The sequence below is a fragment of the Sciurus carolinensis genome, chromosome 13 (assembly GCF_902686445.1).
Source record: "Sciurus carolinensis chromosome 13, mSciCar1.2, whole genome shotgun sequence".
Taxonomy (NCBI): Eukaryota; Metazoa; Chordata; class Mammalia; order Rodentia; family Sciuridae; genus Sciurus; species Sciurus carolinensis.
Window position 1 is genome coordinate 12,530,008 of NC_062225.1, and position 21,369 is coordinate 12,551,376.

The 21,369-nt window shown below is 41.9% G+C and overlaps 1 protein-coding gene across 1 annotated transcript in view; it reads right to left on the reverse strand.

The window, feature by feature from the left end:
- Window positions 1-12,607: 12,607 nt before the first annotated feature.
- Window positions 12,608-21,369, reverse strand: part of Slc9a4 (solute carrier family 9 member A4) — a 56,379-nt gene continuing 47,617 nt past the window's right edge. The window contains exons 10-12 of the mRNA XM_047523314.1: window positions 18,170-18,301; window positions 17,410-17,497; window positions 12,608-12,963 (exon numbers count right to left, since the gene is read on the reverse strand). Coding sequence (XP_047379270.1) covers window positions 12,608-12,963; window positions 17,410-17,497; window positions 18,170-18,301 — 576 coding nt within the window. The remainder of the gene's footprint in view (window positions 12,964-17,409; window positions 17,498-18,169; window positions 18,302-21,369) is intronic.

Sequence of the window (21,369 nt, forward strand, 5' to 3'; positions counted from 1 at the left end):
ATGATACTCAGGCAGACAGAGGACCTGTCACCAGGCCTATGATGACGGTGCCCTGGTTCCATTCAGGGTCCTAGGTGCCGCCTTATACCAAAGAGCTTATTTCTTAAGTTTTGTGTTTTACCTTGAAAGGTATAAAAGACCATCAGAACAATACTGATGCAGCAGTATTTTTAATGTTTTCAATGATGAATTAGCTCTCTTGTCGCTTGTGTGTGCTTACCTTCCCTATTTATTCCACACCCAACCGCAAGAGTAAAGGGGAATGCACAGAAATCTCATTCAAGGAAAAGCACAGAGTTCTCTGAACTAGTGGCACAAAGAAAACACTGTCAGAGCTTTAGGTACTCTGTCTCTCTCACGCACACACACGCCCTATAAATATAAAGAACTTTTTTTTTTTATTATTTTAGAATTCAATAGATGTCTTTCCTGGGCTTTTACATGTATTATCTATTTTTAGTCATATTATTGTCACCATTTTGTAGCTTAAATTAAATAAATAAAGGTCAAAAAAGGGTCAGAAGGTTGTGGTAACTTGTCAAAGTTCCCGTAGTCTGTATGTTCAGGAGCTGTAATTTGATTACACACCAATTAAATCCCCTGAATAACACTATTTCCAATCCACCAGAATGAACAGTCTGAATAATAAAAAGGAATAACTTTGTGAGTTGATTTTAGAACATCTTTGCAAATGTTGGGAGTAACTTGAAAGTAAACATAAAATTCATGGGGTAGGGAAAGTTTTTAGCCAGACAAGTGAAATGAAAGGTGTATTGACAAAGTTAGTAATAAGTCAGTGAAGGCCACTTATGAGAATCAGCTGGACCAGTGGGTTAAGTGGCTTCTTTGAGTTATTGAAAGCACAGGAGAGGAACAATTTTTGTATGAGATGGATTTTGGAAAACCAGGCAAAGATCTAGATGCAGTTTATCTCTTTGCCAGAGGGACTTGAGCTTTCTAGGGTACAAGTATTTTCTTTCAATTTAAGCAAATGTGAAATCTGGTTTTCTTTTTGTTGGTTTCGCAGTGCTGAAGATCAAAACCAGGGTCTCAGGTGAACTAAACAAGAATGTTATCACTGAGCCACATTCCAAGCCCACAAAAGTGAAATCTGAATTCAGAGGATTATAACTCAAAAAAATTTCAATTTCTATATAAATTTTAAAAATCTTCTTCAATTACTGTTGCTTTAAATTTGCATTGTCTCTGAATTATTTTGGTGTCTTCAGCTAACTAGAGCTTTATCAATTATAAAAAAATGACAAATTGAAATAGAAACAATTAATTTTTCCTTCCCACCATGAAAATAACTTGTTTTTCATCTATTTTTAAGTTTCTTTTAGTATTCCTGATTGCCTATAAATATATGGTATCTGGAATCTTTCTTCAGACTGATTGAAATGTCCTATCAGTTCCTTTGTTAATTAAATTATGTGGATTAATCAATAATTAGTCCCTTTGTTAATTAATGAGTTCATTTATTGAGTTGAATTTGATTTTTAGACAAGTGTTCTTTGTATATTTGAGAGTCCTGACTTGGAAGCCAGAATTGAGGACAGGCAGTTAGTTAGTGTAGAATAGGGAATCTGGTTGAATGGAGGAATGGAGGCCATCTGAGTCTGGGAAGTTGGAGGCTGCCCCTGGGAGATTGGAATGCCAAGGTCTCCAGAGCCCTTTAGATCACCAAGGTTACCTGCCTATGCTACCCCATCCAAAAGGCTGCAGGCAGGGGTTGCTAATTAATGCCCGCTGGGCCCCTATCTTTCTGAATCACTCCATTTGGCCCCTCCCCCTGCCCATCTGCTTCTCACCTTTTTGCCATCTCACCTGCATCTCCTGGGCCTAGTCACACAGGCAGGAAGGAAAGAGATAAGATTGGAGAGAGCAGGAGACTTGAGTCTATAAGAAGGGCAGGGCACTCCCACTTCTTGGGATACCAAAACGCCAGCCTCGGCCCCCTTCTCCCTCCCGGGAGAAGTCTGTGTCACCACCTTTAAATGCAACCTGCTCTATAGGCCTGCCCGGGCATGCTTCTCTGATGTTATACTTCAACATGTGAGGAAGCAGAACTCATCACCCCTAACTGGCAGTATCAATTTTATTTTTATTTTTCATATCTTTCTCTTGGACCTACGCAGTCTGACTCCTACAGCCCACTCCTGATTCTTTGCCTGACCATACATTAGTCAGGTTCCTGAACCTTCTCATACACCCATCTGTTCAGTCCTGGTAAAATCTGTGATAGCAAAGAACCCCACTAAGTGAGCTTAGCAAGAGCCCCCTGTCCTTGATGCCTGACCACCTTTGCTGTCTCACTGGGTCTCATCCTGTACCACCCACAGGGGGTATCTGGCCACCCAGGCCTGTCTTCAGCTGGAATCCTGTCGGAAGAGCTTCACCAGAACCCCCCTGACCTGAGCTCCTCTTAGAGACGTGCCTTCTGCTGCCATCCTCTCCGCCAAGTCTGTAGTCAGGGTTGAGCCCAATCTCTCTCTTCCTCACAGTGACAGGCCATCGCAGTGGCCTCTGTGCCTACCAAGGCAGTCCTGAGCACAGTCTTACTTGCCATGTGTTAAAAAGTGTCATTGTGTGATGCTAAACAGGACATGGTTGTGAAGTTATAAAAATGTTATGGTAAGAAATCAATGCCTGGGGAAGGGGTCAGGGAGGCCCCCTCTTTCTCCAGGAAGCCTAACTAACCATGGGTCTCCACCTTTTGATGGTCAATCACTGCCCTAGGAGTCTGACTCCTCCCTCCGAAATGTGACAGATGCCTGCGAAAAGAGCCTTTCCCGCTTTGTGTGAGAGACCCTGACTTCACAAGGCCTCCAGGTGCACAGATTAGGAATGTTTTTGAAAAGAGGAAAAGAATGGGTCTAAGATGACATCAAATAACCTATAAATATTGTGGCAAACTGTGAATCAGGGCTCAGAATTTTTTTTTATTTATTTTTTCCCCTCTGAGCTTGCCGGCATAAAATCAAGTTTGGAGCTCTCCTCCTCTCTGAATGCTGCTCGCTGCTTCTGGCCAGTCTCTTTCCCGCAACAATGAACATTTTTTTCTCTAACACCCCTCTAACTGAAGCCAGAATTGGGGACAGGCATTTAGTGTAGAAATAGGGGATTGGGAGGAAACGAAGGCCATGAAAGCCATCTGCCTCTGGAAGTTGGAGTTGGAGACTGCCCCTGGGAGAACTCTGGAACCCATTGATCACCAAATTTACCTGCCTTCAAGCAAGGAGCTGCTAATTAATGCCCCCTGGGCCCTTACCTGCCTGAATCACCTTGGCTCTCCCCCTGCCCACGGCTTCTCACTTTTTGCAAAACCAGGCCTAATCACTAGGCAGGAAGGGGAGATGAGGGGGGAGAGATCTGGAGAACAAAAGAGACCTTAACCTATAAAAGATGTAGGGTGAGCTCACTTCTGGGGACTTTAGAACATCAGCCATGGCCGCCTTCTCCCTCCTGGGAGAAGCCTGTATTTTTACTTTTAAATAAAACCTGCTTAATATGTTTGCCTCAGCGTGCTTCTCTAGTGTTCAAACTTCAGCATTACAGGGAGCAGAACTCGTCACCGGTAAACGGCAGTATCATAACCACAAACTAGCTAAATCCATCACCGCGTTAAGAACTGAAGCTCATCATGCACTAACCTCTATGCCACACACTGTGCTAGCTGCTTGGAAGGACCGAACGAGTCACCTAAGTACCGTTGTACAAAGCCACAGAGCAAGATTGGACTTCAGGTCTCGCTGACTCAGTACTTGGTGCTCGGTCGCTTGCTCTTCCTCCTCAAGCACTTTCATAATGGGCCTGGTCAATGTCGCACAAGGAACAGGTGAGGGAACTCATGCCCCAACCCATACCGTCTGATTCTGAATTCTTAGATGTGACTCTGTTGAAGGAAGAGGTTGTAGGGTCATCACCTGGTGAGAAGATGACCCTGCAAGATGAACGTCTCACTCTAATGCTGGAAAGAATTCAGATGTCTGCAAGCATGACCCCTGCAACAATGACCCCAATTCTACCACTGCTGTAAGGTATTCACATCCTAGGACTTCCTAGGACACAGGTCTGCAGCAACATTTTTCTAGGACTTTCTTTATGAATGGCATTCAAAGAGTTATAATCTCCATGAGAACACAGGGGAGTACACTAAGACTTGCAAATAACTTCTCCAATGTGGAATTATATTCTGATGTGTGAACACTTCCTGAACAACCCTAAATATGAGGAGAGTTTAGCTGTGATCACAATTCTTCTCAGGACCTCAAGTCACTGTGGAACTAACCCTCTTGGGAGTTACCACCCGCCCCCCCCCCCCCAATATCTTATTTTATGGTCACTCTTCCTGGAAGAATTTAGTTACCCAGTAGACCAGAGATGTAGTTTTGCTTTTCAAATTTTCAATTTCCTTCTTGTAATATTTATCCAGAGAGTTGCCTGAAACTCCATGTGTTGTGGAGTGAAACTTCAAAAATACCAACTGCATTGTCTGCATTCAGAACTTGAACTTCAGCTCCAGGGGTGTGGATGAGGTGCAGCAAGCATTGTTTGCTAAACCTCATAGGCTGCTGGGTCTCACCGGCCAGGCTCTGTGGTTCTGGAACTCTCCCACAGGTGGGCGTGCTCCTGGGGGAGGACCTGTCCTTTTGTTCCCTCCCTTAAGAAGATTCCTTTTTGGAGCACATTGATCCTCTTTTCCTCCTTCTGAACGGTTGTTGAACTGGTGCCTTTGGGACTTCAGTGACATCCTCCCTCCCACCTGTGCACACAGCCCCCTTAGAGATGGCACAGTTAGATAACAGAGCTGCCTTCTGAACCAGGCCCAGAGCAAGTTCAAATTTAAAACAAGGGCTGCCTTCACCCGGGAAACAGTACACCAGCAAAACCCAGCGTCAGTTTCACTTGCTCTTAGTTACCCAGAAATTCCTGTAAGGAAACAAAATAAATTGGCAGGGCCTTCCTTGCTTCAAAGCTGACCCAGGACCAGGGTGCTAGGTGATCCCCTTATTTTGAAAGTTACAACTGAATCTATTTCTAGTAGTTTGCAGTAGCCCAGAGGTCAAATCCAGTGGGAATAAAAATATGGAAATGTTAAAAATCAATGAAAGAATAACTCATGTTCTCACTTCTCTATGCTCAATCATAGATAAATGCTCTTATCTGAATGATTTGCCACGGCCACTTTTAACTTCAAAGAACCTCTCAACATCAGGTTGAAAGCATGAGGAACTTCAGGGCAGCATCAGGATTGGAAAAACAAGGCCTAAAATTGTGCTCAGTTTAGTGATCTTTAGAATTCAAACGATGGTACAAAGACGATTTTTTTAAGTTACTCCGTGATTTCTTTAGCACAGTCACGAGGGTACTACTAGAACTAAATGGATAGTATTGATGGTCCTGGAATTAGTTCACAGATCTAAAGGGTATTGCACTTAATTGTTGTGTGTCCTTGTTAAAAACTTTTCTGAGACTGGAGATTTGCCTGTAAAATGGGTTTGATAATCATAATACCTATACCATAAGATTGCTGTGAGAATTATATTTTTGAAACATATAAAGAGACTTCTTAGTAAAATGCTGAGGATATTGGTTTGGGCTGAGCTCCCACAAGAGGCCCAATGGACCAAGCCCACGTGGGTTTAGTGACTCATTCTGACATTCCATGTCACCAAGCCGAAACTCAACTGTTTATCTCACTTTCGGAAAAATCAAGAGAGACCTAATAGCCAAGCCCCTAGAGCAGCCTGGTTTAACAGGCATGATAAGGAAGTTCCCTCTGCTTTACCTTCTACAAGGAAAGTAACTTTGAAATGACCAATCTGCTTTCCTCAGCTCTGTTCTGCCTACAAAGCCAGCTAGTTCCTCTGCTTGGCTGATTGAACATTTATTGTATTTTATAGAATGAATTGCTGCCAAAGATAGAATCACACATATAAGCCAATTAAGAGCTCTAAATTTGCTATCATTTTCTTTTGAGTGTATGTTTTCAATTAATGATGTAGTGCTTACCAAGAATATGAGTTCCTAAAAAAGAGCACACAAATGCTTCGAGAGGTGAAGCCATTCTCTGTCCCCTTCTACCCTTCCAGTGGGATTGCTGGGTTATATTTCCATCATAAGTACCTAGCACCCTTCGGTGTTCTAGAACCTTCCAGAGCTGTGGAGCTTGTCAGGTCAGTGATTCATTTGGGAACTAAGGAAAAGTTTCTTTGAAAGAAACAGCTTATTGAAATTCAAGAAGAAACTCAAATTTCAAAATCAGACACAAAATATTTGATGGGTTCTTATAATAAATTTTAATGGTGCATGTTATCAATCTTGCTCATTATCTAATAAGACAGATTTTCAGAACAATGCCAGCACCCATATTAGTAATTTATCCCCTTTAAGGCAAAGTGCTGTTTTGACACGATAAAGCTTACCTGTTTCTTCGTACTGAAGACAGAGAGCTTACAAGTGAGAAAACTCTCGCTGTGTGGACTTGAGTCACTTATTAAATTCCCAGTTCTCAGGGAAAAGGTGCAGACTGGAAGATTTTCACCAAGACAGAATTTGGTGTCCGAGGTCTTCCTGGGAGCAGGGAGATCTTGGACCTGTTCCTTATTCCCTCTCAATCTAGTTCTTGTCATTTAGGATGTGATGATTCTGGTCTATTGGTGTATAAAGCATTTTGAATAGTGCCTGGCATTAGAAAGCTCTCGATATGTGTTGGCTGTGACTATTTTAAGCAAGACTTATTTCAAGGTATGTCATGGTGAACACCTTGGCTTTAAGGCCATCTATCCCGATTTAGGATCTGCATGTCTATGTCTGGAAAGGGGCAGTATGGACTGTTAGGTCGGAAATTAGGCGACTGTATGGGGCAAAGCTGAGCGGCTGGAACAAAGACCAGCCGGCCAAAGGTGACCAGAAAGTTCGCAGCAAGGTGGATGGAAAGTTCCACTGACCCTTCACACCCACCTGTCACTCAACAAGACCCCCTCCCATCCTAGTCTATAAAAACCCTGGGCAGTCGGGGCCACCTGCGATTTTCTCCGGGTCCCTATACCCTGGGGATTTGGGAATTTCTTCCAAGAGCCAAATTCCAATAAAGCTTGCTTCAGTCACTTTTCTGTCCCATTTTATTTGGCTGCTAACTGTGCCCGCCAAGACCCGCCGAGTTTACATTTGGTACCGCCGTTCAGCCCGCCGAGCCCGCCTGAGCTTACATGGACCATCTTTGTTTAGTCCCAACAAGGTTTTAGTTACTTTGTGGAATAAATCCTAACTTGAAGGAGGATGTGGAAAGGCAAAGGGAAGCTTCCTTTCTAACTGTACTTACTGGGGCATGCCTGGCTTAGCAGCTCATTAGAGTCTCAGAAAGAAAACCAACTTATCAAGTCAATTACTGTGCACAGATGAAAGAGCGCATCACTTACTAATTACAGGACTGACAAACACTTTGCAGGCATCTCTTTTATTCCCTTTGACTTATGGTCCCATTAACAATTAGCAGTGACTGGTGTCCTAAATGGTAGCCATCTGTCTGCGCTGCTGGGTTTCCTCAGGAAGAGTTAGAAATTTGACAGAGTTTACTTAGGAAAACAAATTAAAAATTATAAGAAACCAACTGGTTTATTTGTGGACAAAAATATATTCGCATAAAACTTAGACCTTACACCACCAATACACTCACTGACTTTAAGAATTTACTTTGCCTGATTCTTGAGCATTACAAAACATACTAGAAGCTATTTTTCCTATATTGAAAACAATTAAGCACTTATCTCTCTAGTTGATATTTTTAAGTTCAGAGAGTCACTTGTTTTGGAGGGAAGGTCTCTTAGAAAAAAGAAATTCTAGGCTGAGGACTTAAACCCCATTGAGATTTTTCCCCAAAAAGAGAAGATTCCCTTTAGTCACTGGCTGAACATTAAGATACGAAGAAGCAGGGCCTATAAATTCATGATCTCTTGAAAATAAATCACAATTAGAATTGTACACCAGAATAACTGTCCCCCAAACAGGAAAATGCAATACTTTTGAGGTCACGACACAAAAATAAGCCAGATGAGACTGAGCTTCATTGAAAAACGTGAACTCATATTCAAACCTTGTCTCTTGATGGATAGGTTCTGGATAAGAGATGTTCAGATAGAGTTGTGTTCCTGTTTTTCACTGTTCTCTATTTCTGTGGTATTCTCTTATTCCCTTCTCTATTCTTTCAGTTATTTCTGAGATTTCAGTTATGTACAACACTTCTTTTTTCTTTTTTATTTTTTTGAGACTAGGTTTTGAACCCAGAGGTGCTGAGTCACATCTCCAACTTTTCATTTTTTATTTTGAAACAGGGTCTTGGTAAGTTGCGAGGCTGAACTTGAACTTGCAATCCTCCTGCTTCAGCCTCCCAAGCTGCTGTGATAACGGTTGTGCACCACCTTCCTGGACTATGTACAATTCTTCATGTTATAAAATCAATGAGTGCCCTCTTTAGCTTACACAATTATAGCCAAAGTGATCAGACTCTTGCTTTGAAACGAACACTAATCTATAAAAATTACACATATTATCTCATTTAATCCTCATATTCATTCCAGGAGGTAGATAAAATCATTACCTTATTTTATTGATTGGTACATTTCAGTGTAGGGATGATACTTAACTTGCCAGTGGTGGCAAGCTCCTGGGTAGGTCGGGAAGACATGTTCTGGGGCTTCCCTATAGGCTGAAGCCAACAAGCTCAGAAGACTGAGCTCCCATGAAGACTTGAGCTCATCCTATGGACCTGCCTTGGTTGTCACCTCATACAGGAGCGGTAATTATCTCAGAATTCAGGTGGTGATTCCAGCCCCATCTCTCATGATCTTAAGAAAACAAATTTCGAAGAATACAGCTTTAAGGAGAGAGGTGCAGAAGCAAGACGATGCATCTGGCGTCTCATTCTCCACTTCGCCATAGTGGATTCCCTTCCATGGTCAAAGTTTCTTTCAGCAGGTGGATTCAAGACAGGAGGTACAATGGCACTGTGGCAGATTTGAGGAGGCTGAGTAAGAACCCTTACCAGATCCCTCACACCAGAGAACGTGAAAAACCTTCAAGTGAAGCCTGTTGTATAGGATCGATGAAAGGAAATGGCACTCTGCCCCACTTTAGAACTCAGTGAAACCAAAGACCTTTCAGGCTAACAATACAAATAGGTTTTGGAAAGTTACGGACCAAACCAAAGCAAACAAAAACGCATAGAGGGAGTTTTCATTCATTGAAATTCAATATTCATTCCCAGTGAAGATTTTGTGTGTTGTGCCTCTGATCTTTTGAGATTGAAAGTCACAAGGCAATTTCTTTGCAGTCACTGGCAGGGAACGTGGACCCTACGGTGGGCCAGAAACCAGGTCCAGGGTGAGGAACCTTACGCAATTTCACTCCCTCCACGAGGTGAGTAGGGAACAAGAACCAGCCTTCCTCAACACACAGGGGGAAAGTTCCTTTGCTGAGCTGTCCCGAGTCTGTTGGAAAAATGCATCACGGGCAACCAGTACCCACGTGCCTTCACGGGGCACCTGTTGCTAGCAGCACGGAGGAGATGAGATCAAACTATTCTCGAACGGTCCTGGACCGTCCAGACAAAGAGGCCATTTTCCCCTAAGCTCTCCAAGTCGGAGAGCCACCAGCATCCCTGGGGTCCTCTATCCGCCATACATTGAGGCAGGAGCTTCAGGCTGCTTAGGCGGGGACAGTTGGGGAGGCCAGCCAGTGTGTAGATACAAATGACGACAGGGAAACAGCGACTTGTGGTTTCTGTTGTTAAAATGCAGCCTGGTTACCTGATTGCTGATTTACAGCATGCAGTGACCAGAGGATCCAGATAACCGCTGCTGTCCCAAACAGCTTCTTAGGAATGTTAGCCAGTTTGCCGGGATCCCAGCCAGCCCCTTGGAGGAGGAAGCCAACAGACTAAGAATGTGACCCAAGAGCGTAACACGCCAGCTGATGTCGTTTTCCTTTGTCCCATTTCCTTTTACTCTTGGTGGTACAGTAGTCCTCGCTCACCCTCAATTCCAGCGTTTCAGTTACCTGCATCCCACTGTGCTCCAAAAACATTATGTGAAAAATTACAGAAATAAGTAATTCATAAATTTCAGCTAACTAATTTTTACAATACATTATTATAATTGTTCTACTTATCATTATTGCTAATTTCTTACTTTGCCTATTTTACGAATTAAATGATCCTATCTACGTATGTACAGGACAACACGGTCTGTAAAGGGTTGTAAGCATCTACTAGGGGTCTTAGAAGGTGCCCCAAGTGGATGAGGGGGACTACTGTGCAGAATAAAAGTTAGGCGAGCATGCACTGGAATGCAGAGACCTTCCTTATCTTTCCACTCTCCAGACTGCTTGCATACACAATGTAAGTTTCCCCCGATAAATCTCTGCCTCTTCCTTTGGTCTCAGTTTGCCTTCTGCCTCTGGAAAAGTGATTCTTGGCTCCCAAAGGGAGTCTTTCCAAAAGCTTTTACCAATTAAAGCTCCTCTTTAATGCCACCACCCCTCTTCTCAAAGGTACCCATATCTGAGAGAAATTCAAGGAAGCTTGATGCATTCACTAATCCTTGGGCCTCACTGGCTGCTCCGCTCTGGAAAAGGGTCCTTGAATTTGAATTTCCGTTGTTACACGAGTGGAGTTCAGTATGAGGACAGAGGCGTTCTTCTCCTGAGAATCAATTTTACATGTGGCTTTGCAAAGGTAAATCTAATGACTCTTTTCTGCCTCTATCTCCATCTATAATATAAGGATAATGACTCACTGTTTCTCTCTCATGAGGAATAAGTTTTGTTTTTTTTTTTTTAACTGTTGCTTTGATTACTATTTGTTTAAACAGAAAGAAAAGCCCAGGGGATCCCTGTGTTTTACTTGTGCTTCCATTCCTTTGGGTGGATTACTATTATTTGATAGTATACATTTTTTATTCAAATCAGAACATTTAGCTAAGTGAGAAGCAGCATTCTATTTCTGATTCAGAGGAAAGACAAATGGGCTTCTTTGATTTCTATTTCTACCACTGCAGCAAGAACCTGGGGGAATCATTCACAAAGACAAATCTGGGTGACGTCCTGTGTCCTTGGTTGGGAATAGGTGTCCGCAGGTCACACTAGAGGACAAGCCCTCTCCCTTCAAGGGAAAGCAGATCTTGAACTGGCAGCACGTGGCATCTCAAGGCCTCATTTTCTCATTTTTGACATTTAGAAATTAAGGATGCCTGAGGACACCTTCGCTAACATCCTTTCCAGTTTAGCAGTGTGCTCAGTAGTACCACTTGTAGCCATCTACCACATGGGAGACACTGATAACTGATAAGAGGAAAAAGCAAAGAGATAAAAGTCACAGCTGATGGATGGATCAAGCTAACATGAACAAACTATCCTCCCTTGACCTTTGGGCCATGGATCACTGGAATAAGCATAAGTATATCTGCACAAACGTAATTCACAGATCAGTTCCATGGCACATCCGGAAACACAGGGCATCTAGGATTACAGTCTCGAAGCAGGTCTAGGGATCTGGGAGCATTTGATCATGGCCTCTACAGATGTGCAAGATTAAATCAGTTGATGATGGTAGAGATGTCAGAAACAGTAATGGTGGGAGGATATTTAGTTGACTATCATGGATCAGTCATTTGGCACATTCAAGAACATTTGGAAAAGTGCTTCCTAACTACAAGTGACCAAACAGAAAAGAGGGAAGGAGAAAGGAATAGGAAACAAGGAAGAAAGACAAAGTAGTTTGGTAAAATTGGTGGACTGGAGTAAGAGGCTCAAGGTCAAGATCAAGGTCAAGTTAAATCAAAGAGCAATTCCAAAGTCTAGTGCAAAATATCACACCCCGCCAATGTATTCCTAATAAATACCTGTTTTTCATGTCATTGCTATTAAACTGTTTGCAGGCATCATGTTTCTAATATTTGTTTTTAAAATCAATATTCTAATTTTAAAATAGACACGTCCATTGTTCGAAGATTAATCCTAGACTGTATATCACACTTATCACTATTACTGAATACATTTATAACAAATTTCACCTCTCCTTTGAGGTGTAATTATTGCATATTGAATATCAAAATCAAAACAGAATTCCTTCACTAGGGAGAAAGGACAATTCACCATGGGTCCCTAGTCAAGGTGTCCTTATCTGTAAACCCAGGAGTTGAGCCATGTGGCTTCAAAGACCCCTTTAGTTCTACTCTGCTTATAGGTGGCACATGCATATAGCTAATTAAGTTACTGACCAATCACACCTACATCTCAATATATAACAAGGATCAAATAGTGTTGATAGGAAGTCCTTAGGAAATTCTTAGAGACCAATTCCTGGGTCGATTGATTTCTATCACTCTTGGAGAATTCATCGACAAAGGGACAGTAAGAAGCCAAAGATGTGACTCAGCCTTCAGGTTTGCTCCCAGTCCTCTCAAAAATCTTCCTGCCTCCGATAGACACACGTTCAATAGCTTCAAAAAAAAAAACTCTACAGCTGTCTTCTGAAATCTGAAAACTCCCTCACAGTAAAGGGAAGATAGACTTGAACACCACAAAAGTGATCTGGTGGACGGTAGAATTATTTTCTTTGGAGCAAAGGACTGTGGGACTCATGGTGTCCCCTGTTGTGTCCATGCTCAGCTGTCCAGCTGGATCCAGCGACTGAGGCCTCACCCTCAGCCTCCTCTCCAGATTCATACTCCTCATCTACTGCATGGAACAGAGGCCTGGGCCTTAGAACTGCCCTCCTGCCTCTGCCAGCGTGCTCTTCCCGGCTTCTGTTTCCTTCATAACCAGAGCCGAATGCCTTCCCTCCTCTGTGTAAGTTCCTCATCGGGATCAGCTCTTGTGTCAGTCGTCTTTCCTGCAGCAACCCTGTCTGAGAGTGTGCGTGGAAAGTGATGGGTGGGAATTCTGGGTCACTCCCGTCGCCATCTAGGGAAACGTAACAAGGAGGAGAAGGTAGAAGACTTGATCAGAGTTCAGACTTCGTATCCAGATAACAAAAACTCAGAGTAACACATCCCCACTTGCCCTCCACATTAAAATAAAATAAAATTAAAAAAATCACCAGGCGTGGTGGTGCAGGCCTGTATTCCCAGTCTCTCGGCAGGCTGAGGCAGGAGGATCGCAAGTTCAAAGCCAGCCTCAGCAACTTAGTGAGGCACTAAGCAGCTTAATGAGACCCTGTCAGTAAACTTAAAAAATAAGTAAATAAATGAAGGACTGGGGATGTGGCTCAGTGATTGAGTGCCCCTGGTCCAATCCCCAGTACCAAAAAAAAAAAAAAAAAAAAAAAATTGCGGTAATACATACTTAACAAAAATTTTAACCGTTTTAATAATTTAGAATTGTTTAACCATTTTAAAGTACAGGACGATGGCATCAAGGGTACTTGTATTTTTGTGTCACCATCACCAATGTCCTTCTCCAGAGGTTTCTCACATTCTCACAGTTCACCAGATTTTCAACAGCCTCAGGCCGTACCAGGGCTCTACCTAGAACACCAAGTGAGCCCCAAGGCAAATGAACCTTGGAAGAGTAAGCGAGCAAGGGAGCTCCCGGACTTCAGAGCAAGGGATAACCCTGGAGGGACCCTGGAGACTATTCCCAGAGTCTCAGCCTCGCTGCCCAGGGACTGCCTGCTAGGGAGCAGCTGGCCTCTGGGATCTCCCTACCATGCCTCTGGTCAGTCCCTGACCTCCTCCTGGTGCAGAAAGACTTCACATTTGGAGAGAAGGGTGGATTCCAATAGTCAACCATGCCTCGCTACCCACTGGGAATGACCTCTGTCTCCCCTTGATTGTTATTATAATTATTAAAAACTTACGAAGCATAACTGATAACACAAGGCTGCTTTACTACTTTTTCTCTTCAGATTCCTAGTTTATCCACTCTCGAGTAGATGAAACTTAGAATCAGCTGAATACATGGGAAGAAAGAAGACTCACTGGGACTAATATTTCATTCCTTGCTGATGTTAGTTCATAAAGAACTGGCATTTTGAAGTGCTGGCTTTCTTCCAGGAGCACCTGTCTCTAACAAGGTCAAGTCTTCCTCGATGCCCCTCAATAGTCGCACTAAGGCCTAATATTTCTTGCACACCTAGCTGGTTCCAAGTCCTGTTCTGACAGCCTTATGTGTGCATTCATGTGTGCACCCTCTATGGATGTGACTGATTGTGCTTCCAGGTAGTACTTTTGCGTGTGAGCAGTACCAACATTATCTTCTTTATGGAGTACAAACAACAGTGAAGAAATTGTATTTTTTCTTCATATAGGTCCTTGCTATAGTTTGCATATGATTTGTCCACACCAAAACTTGTGTGGATGCTGAATTCTCGATGTGACAGTGTCTGGGGTCGGGGTCAAAACTTTAGGTAGCATTCACATTTTCTCAGAAGACAGGATTAGTTCTCTGAAAAGCAGGTTGTTAAAAAGCAGGACAGCTCCTTTGTCCCCTCCCTCTCCTCTGCATGTGTCCACTCACCATGTAATACTACATTCTCACATGCACTGCCACCATATAATGTCATCTGTCATGTTATGATGCATGATGAGGACCTCACCAGAGGTGGCTTGGCTGATTATGGACTTCCTTGCCTCTAGAACCGTGGGCTAAACAAACCTCTTCCCTTTATAAATTATCTAGTCTCCGGTGTTACGTCATAGTAACAGAAAACAGGCTAAGACACCCCTATGTATTTGATATTTGATGACCTTTGCTACAATTGAGGGAGAAGCCATATACTGGAGGCATCTATTGAAAGGACAGGATCCTCTGACCTATTGATCTGGTGAATAACATAAATACATTTCCAAATGTCATAAACCGTGCCTTTTGGAATAAACACTGCTTTGCAAAGTATAATATTTCTTCACCTTTCTACTATTTTTTGTTATGCTTATTTAAAATTTAAGTAAGCCTGTTCTGTGGTCATCTCTGCTACCTGAGTGATGTGCTATTGATGGTCATCTCATAAGAAATCACCATGATACTTTTTTCTTTTATATTCACTCAAATTACAAAAATTGCACTGGATTATTTGCACCAAGAAGTTATTTTAAAATCAGTTTATTAAACACCTATTTGGTGCTCTCTTGTTTTGTTCTGCTAGCTTTTGTTTGTGGGATAGCACCTTGATAACATCAAATAATGCTAGTGACTAGAGTGGTCTGGGAATAGAAAACCAGGTCAATGAAACAGAATTGAGAGTCCAAAGCTCTCTGCCGTGTTAACGACTTTAGCACAACAAAGGCCACATTTCATCTTGGAGGAAACATGGTTCTGGGTAGGAACACGGCCCTTGAAGCATTCTGATGTGCATCTCTACCTTAGTCCTCATGTAAAGATCAATTTCAGATGATTGAAGCTTAAATGGGAAAAAATAAGCTATCAAAGTTCTCAATGGGAGAAAAATGCATGAATCATTTCCTAATTTTGTATATGCCTCATAGAGAATTCTTCAACTTCATTTAACCCCATTAAGTCCCAAGTTTTGTAATTCTGTGAATATTTCAACCATATTGACTTAGGTGCACTAAAATAGATTGAAAATCATAATAGAAAGCATACCTATATTGTTATATTAATTAATATTCCAATCAATATATTCTTCCTATTATATAACTGTATTACATATTTTATAATGGTACTGTGTTTTTATAGGTGTTCTAAAATCTGGGACAAAAATGGGTTAAAGAGAATCAACAACCAAAGAGAAAAGAATGGATAAAGGCAGAAACAGAAAATTCTCCCAAAGAAAAGCAGCTGTCTCCAAAAATATGGAAGATGTTTAACTTCACTAAAGATGAGAAATTTATGTGAAAATTAAATAGGCCATTTACCCTTCCAGATTATAGATTACTCACAGATTTGACACAGAAAGGTGTTTTGAAAAGACCATTCACATAGACCAATCACATCACTGTTGTGATTAGTGATATAATCTTTTGGGATGATTGTTTAGGTAATATATGTAATGTACGATTGTAATTGTAATGTGTCAATAAAGAATAAAATAAAACAAAAATTTAAATGTATTTGATTTTTTAACCTCAGAATTTTACTTCCAGCAAAATATACTAAGAGAATATTTGGTTATGTGTGTAAAAGTCAATCACAAGGGGTCCAAGATGCTTATAATATATTGGTGCTTATTAAGTACTAAAAATTAGAAGTACCTTAATTGATTACTAATTAGGAATTAGCTAAATAAGCTATTTTACTCCTAATAATTATTATTCAGTCCTCAAAATGAATACTAGATTCATAACTATTGACATGGAAATCTGTCTCCAATACAATTGCTAGTTGAATAAACTAGCAATTTATGACAAACCAAAAGCATAACTAATATTTGATTTTATATATAATGTGATGCTGTGTTTTTGTAGTTTTAAAAAAAAAATCAGATATGGTTGATCTAGGGCTCAGGGTGGTGTAGAGAATTATGGAAGAATGTCAACCAAATCAGTTTGTGGCGCTTACAGCTGGGTGTTGGGGTTTAAATGCTTTTAACTTTCCTTATCATGAATTTTCTGTGCTGGTAGATTTTGATTTTACAAGAAGCATCTCTTTAGAGTAGAGAATTTCTCATTTTAAAGAATAATTGCATTTACTTTTTAAAGATGTAATTCTAAAATCCTACGAACTTAGTTTACTTGAATTTCCAATATGATTTTTTTCCTCTTTCCACATTTTTTTATGGGTACATTATAGTTGTACATAATGATGGGATTTTTAAGGCTTAAAAATTTAAGAAAATCGACATAGATAACATAGCCTCTAGTATATATCATATTTGCCTTTTGCTAATAAAAAAACATTTTATTCACACATTTTAGATAGCAACTTAGCTTTTGTTAGAATAATAAGTAGCTTCAATAATTCTAAAAATTGCACTTAAGCTTTAAATGAGAAACATTTAATCGGTAAATTTGATGAAATTATTTGAGTAAAAATTAAGCAACATTTGGAGAATTCTGCTCATATTTGAACTGTGAGTGAAGCCCACAATATAAGTAAAATCCACCTTTTGTTTCTTTAAAACAGAGGTCAACAAATAACTACCTTGGTTCTGCGTCTGGTCTGTTGCCTTTTTCTGTGGGATCCATGAGCTATGAATCATTGCCAAACTTTTAAATGACTGAACAAATGAAATGAAGATAATATTTCATAACAAATAAAAATGAAGTAAAACTCAAATTTCAGCATATATAAACAAATTATGAATTTTATCCATAAAGCAAGTTTTCTTCTTTTTCTTGTCACATAAGCACCTACATAATATTCCTGATTTTGCTTCCTGTTCAGCAAACCCCACCATATTTACCGTCTGACTCTCTAGAGGAAAAGAGAGAGGCCAAGCATGCAGGTTACCTGTGGACTCAGGAGCTCTTGGGTCCCTCTCTGGTGGCTGCAGGTTGCTGTAGGGAACAGAGAGGTAGCGGATGTTTTTGGTGCCAGCCTGTTGGTAACAAGTAGAAAAAAGAGGCAGAATGAGCTACTGCAATTAAGATCTTCATATGGCTGATAAAGCCAAGGACATAGACCCACCACGCTGCAGCACCTGGCTCGCATTACTGGCTTTCGGTCACTTTCGTTTGAAGAAAGCAGAATGCTCTCATCTTCGTGTATGTTTCTTTTCCTTTTCATCATGTAACAGGCCACTGTGAACCTCTGAATCTTATTCCCACCAGCCCCTCTGAGATTAGGATCAACATTAGGGTTTGTTTTCATCTCAACCTCCATCCAGAAATCCCAGAAGGATTGTCTGATGTGGTCTTAGGTGCAGGGTGGGGATGTGAAGAGGAGGCCCCAGAGTCTTAGTAAGAACAAATTCCTCCCTGTGTTCTCCTGGGAGAGCCAGAGACCCTAGTCCAAAGAGGATACCTGGAATGCTCAATGCCTGGTCTCCATGGGGCCTGGGTCTGGACACTCAGCATAGGGTCCATATGGCAGTCACTGACCTCCCGTGGAGGGCAGTTCACTCCCATAAACCTCATGGGGCAGGTGCCTTGAGTCCTAAGGTCCTTGGTGTCCCTCCCTGGCAGTAGGGTGAAGGTCAGTTTCAGCATCATTACTGGTTCACCGGAGGAGCTGATTAACATTTGCAGACTGAAGGAATGTCCCCACGCACCGGCTTTGCCCAGGGCAAGCTGTGGCCTTTCCTCATGCTTTCTCTCAAGGTGTTCTGACGACGGATGAGAATCTCTTTAGCCTGCTTCTCACTTGTTTGGGGTTTGAGGTTGTATTTGTTGTAGGATGGGGTCTGCAGAGAGAATGGAAGGTCAAACAGGTAAGGACTTCTCTGGAGCAATTTCCAGCCCCAGGAGGCCATGGACACATTGCACGCCTGAAACAGGTAGAACAGGTAAGCACTGAGAAGCTTGACCGAGCATTACGTCCTTTGCAGGTAAGCAAACCTTGGTCCTGGGAAAAATCTGTAACCTGAGATCCTTGTCCTTGGGGGAGAGCTGAGGCTGCATCCAAGACTTTCCATAATTTTTTTTCCGCTGTTCAACCCTGAGGTACCCACAGACCTGGTTGCCCCATGTACGAATTCTCTTTCCAAGGTTGTGCAGGCTTGTTTGTGCATATTTTTATTTTATTTCATTTTATTTTTGTGCTAGGCCAGTGGTTCATGGGCATTTGAATTTCATAGATAAGAAAGATATCAATACTACTTTGGGAATTTCCACAGGGTTGCTATTTTTTTTTTTTTTAAGTTTGCCCATTATGGAAAAACACCTCCCCAAATCAAATAATTTCTATCACCATTATCATAAATTCATGAAGGAAGAGATCTTTTAACCAAAATTGGTGCAAAGGACATACTCAGTCAATTTATCTTCGTGATAAATTTCTTCCTTGTCTTCACCAAAGACCAGGAAATATTTGTTGTGGATCATAGGCCAACACCAGTGCTTACACAGAGGTTTGTGATACTCATGGCTGAAACTTCTCCCCCTTGCTGCTATCTTGAGGTTCACCAGTTTTGGGGGCCCAGTAGGTGACACCCTGTGTGTACTGATAAACCACAAATTCTTGCTGCATGATCGGTTGGGACTGCAGGTGTTATCGCTAAAAGAATAATCAATTCAACTGCAACAGAGCGGACATTCTATGTTGCAGGTATCACAGAAGGCACAGGCTTTTATGAATGAATTGGAAGCCGGACGAGGTGGTACTTGCCTATACTCGCCTATAATCCTAGCAGCTAGGGAGGCTGAGGCAGGAGGACTGCAATTTCAAAGTCAGCCTCAGCAACTTAGCAAGACCCTAAGCAACTTAGCAAAATGCTGTCTCGAATTAAAAAAGAAAAAAGGGGGGAGGGGTGGTTGGGGATGTGGGCCAGTGGTACAGCACCCCTGGGTTCAATCTCTGGTACCAATAAATAAATAAGGATTAGGATCCTGGGTTTTAGAAGGCTCATAGTCTCTGGAGGAATCAAGCTAAAAAGAATATGATCTACATGCTGGTGTAAGTGACACATGGTTGGGATCACCTGGGAGTCATGGAGTACAGGCAAAGGGTGCTCAATCAGGCTTAGGTGCGACAGTTTCATTGCACTAGGGCATGTCTTGAAAGATGAGAGTGTTATCCTGGGAGGAAGTTCCTTAACGAAAGAGCACAGAGCCTGTGTCTGACAAGAACTGTGAACATTCTGGAGGGAGCAGGAGGAGGGTCTACCGGAAAAGAGACAGAAATGCTTTGTAACCATGAGAACCAAGTGCATCACTCCAAGGGTAGTGAGAGGTGAGCCTGCAGGGGCCACAGGGGTGGGACAGGCCACCGAGAACCTGCCAAGGAGCAAAGACTTGGTCCCACAGACCTCCTGTCCCTTAGGTGGGGCGCACCCACTCTAAGCGTACCACGAGATGATCCACAAGGTGAGAAAAGAAAATACTGATTCCTCCATTTCTGCTGGGTTTTTATCCAAAATATACAAAAGTGTTCAAGCCTCACTCGAACTTAATACATGGGTTTGTGGTGGACCCTCACTTCATCCAGATGGGGACAGTCAAGTTTCCTGCCAGAACAGAAAATGGTGTCCCTAGTGGGGATGGGTTGGTGACAGTGTCCCTGTGGGTCCCACTGGTTTTCGGTTTATTATTTGTGTGTTAGTGAATATGCAGCCTGTTAAGGACCCTTGTGGTTTTCGTTATCTATTAACTGGATGAAACCTCATGAAATAGATGATTGCCTCTAGGTATTTTCACAAGAAAGGTACAAATTGAAGACCAATGGAACAATGAAGACTTTGGGGTAAAGCGGACTTTGCTTCTCACCCCATAGGAGCTCTTGATCAACCACTTTGGACCAAATAACTAATCTCACAAGAATTTGGTCAAAATATTGAACTGTGAAGACAATCAAAACTACGGACTCTTGGCCATCATCCTTAAGGACAGACCTTAACCTAAGAGCATTTTATGCCATGAAATATTCAAACATGATGACATCACACTAAGGAGAAAGTTAAAGATTAAGACTCCAGAATGTTGAAACGAAGCTTTATAATTTTCCATCAGTGTTAGTCTTACCAACCTGAATCCAGCAGGTGTGTGCTGTGTATCTGTGTCTGTATGTCTCTATGCATGTAGACACATGTTGCTAATAGCGATTCCTATGCCCAGACCCAGGAGACTGTACTTTAACATTTGGACATTGGCTCTTCTATTTTGCCTCACCAACCTTGAGCCTTGTTTATTTTGTCTTCTGCAGAGAGCTCAGAAGTTTCTATGCATTTATTATACATGCCAGTTTCTTCCCTCTTCTCCTTCCCTATCTGCCCTCTTGCGAACTTGTTGGTAACTGGTTAAAGTCCTGAATTTCCCACTAAACCTTTGAGTCTTATGGGAAAAAAAGAACTTTGTTTTATTCAGTTGAGTGCTCCTAACGCCTGGCCCATTATAGATGTGTCTTAACTATTTCCCAAAGAGAACAGAAATTGAACAAATTGCTGTTGTCCTTTTAAAAATATGCAGAAACTCTGAAAGTAACTTGACCCCATAGGCCACCCTAGGGACAGCAAACCAACCTTTAACCAATCTTTACATCTAAGAAGTTTCTTCTCTTAGAAATTTAGAAGAAGTGTTTTTGTATCTCTATTCCATTGCATTCCTGAGAGCTTCCTGTGTGGTTGTCCCACTGGGAATTTCCAGAGGTCCCTCACCCTCCCCACCCACGTAGATTCCATCCTGGATGTGCTGAAGGGAAGGACTTCAAACAGGAGTTGGCTGAGGACACAGCCACATCCACTGTGTTTGAGGATCACCTAGAGTCAAATCCTGCACTTATCCCGGCTCTGCTCCCAAATGCCCCCTGACTCCCAAG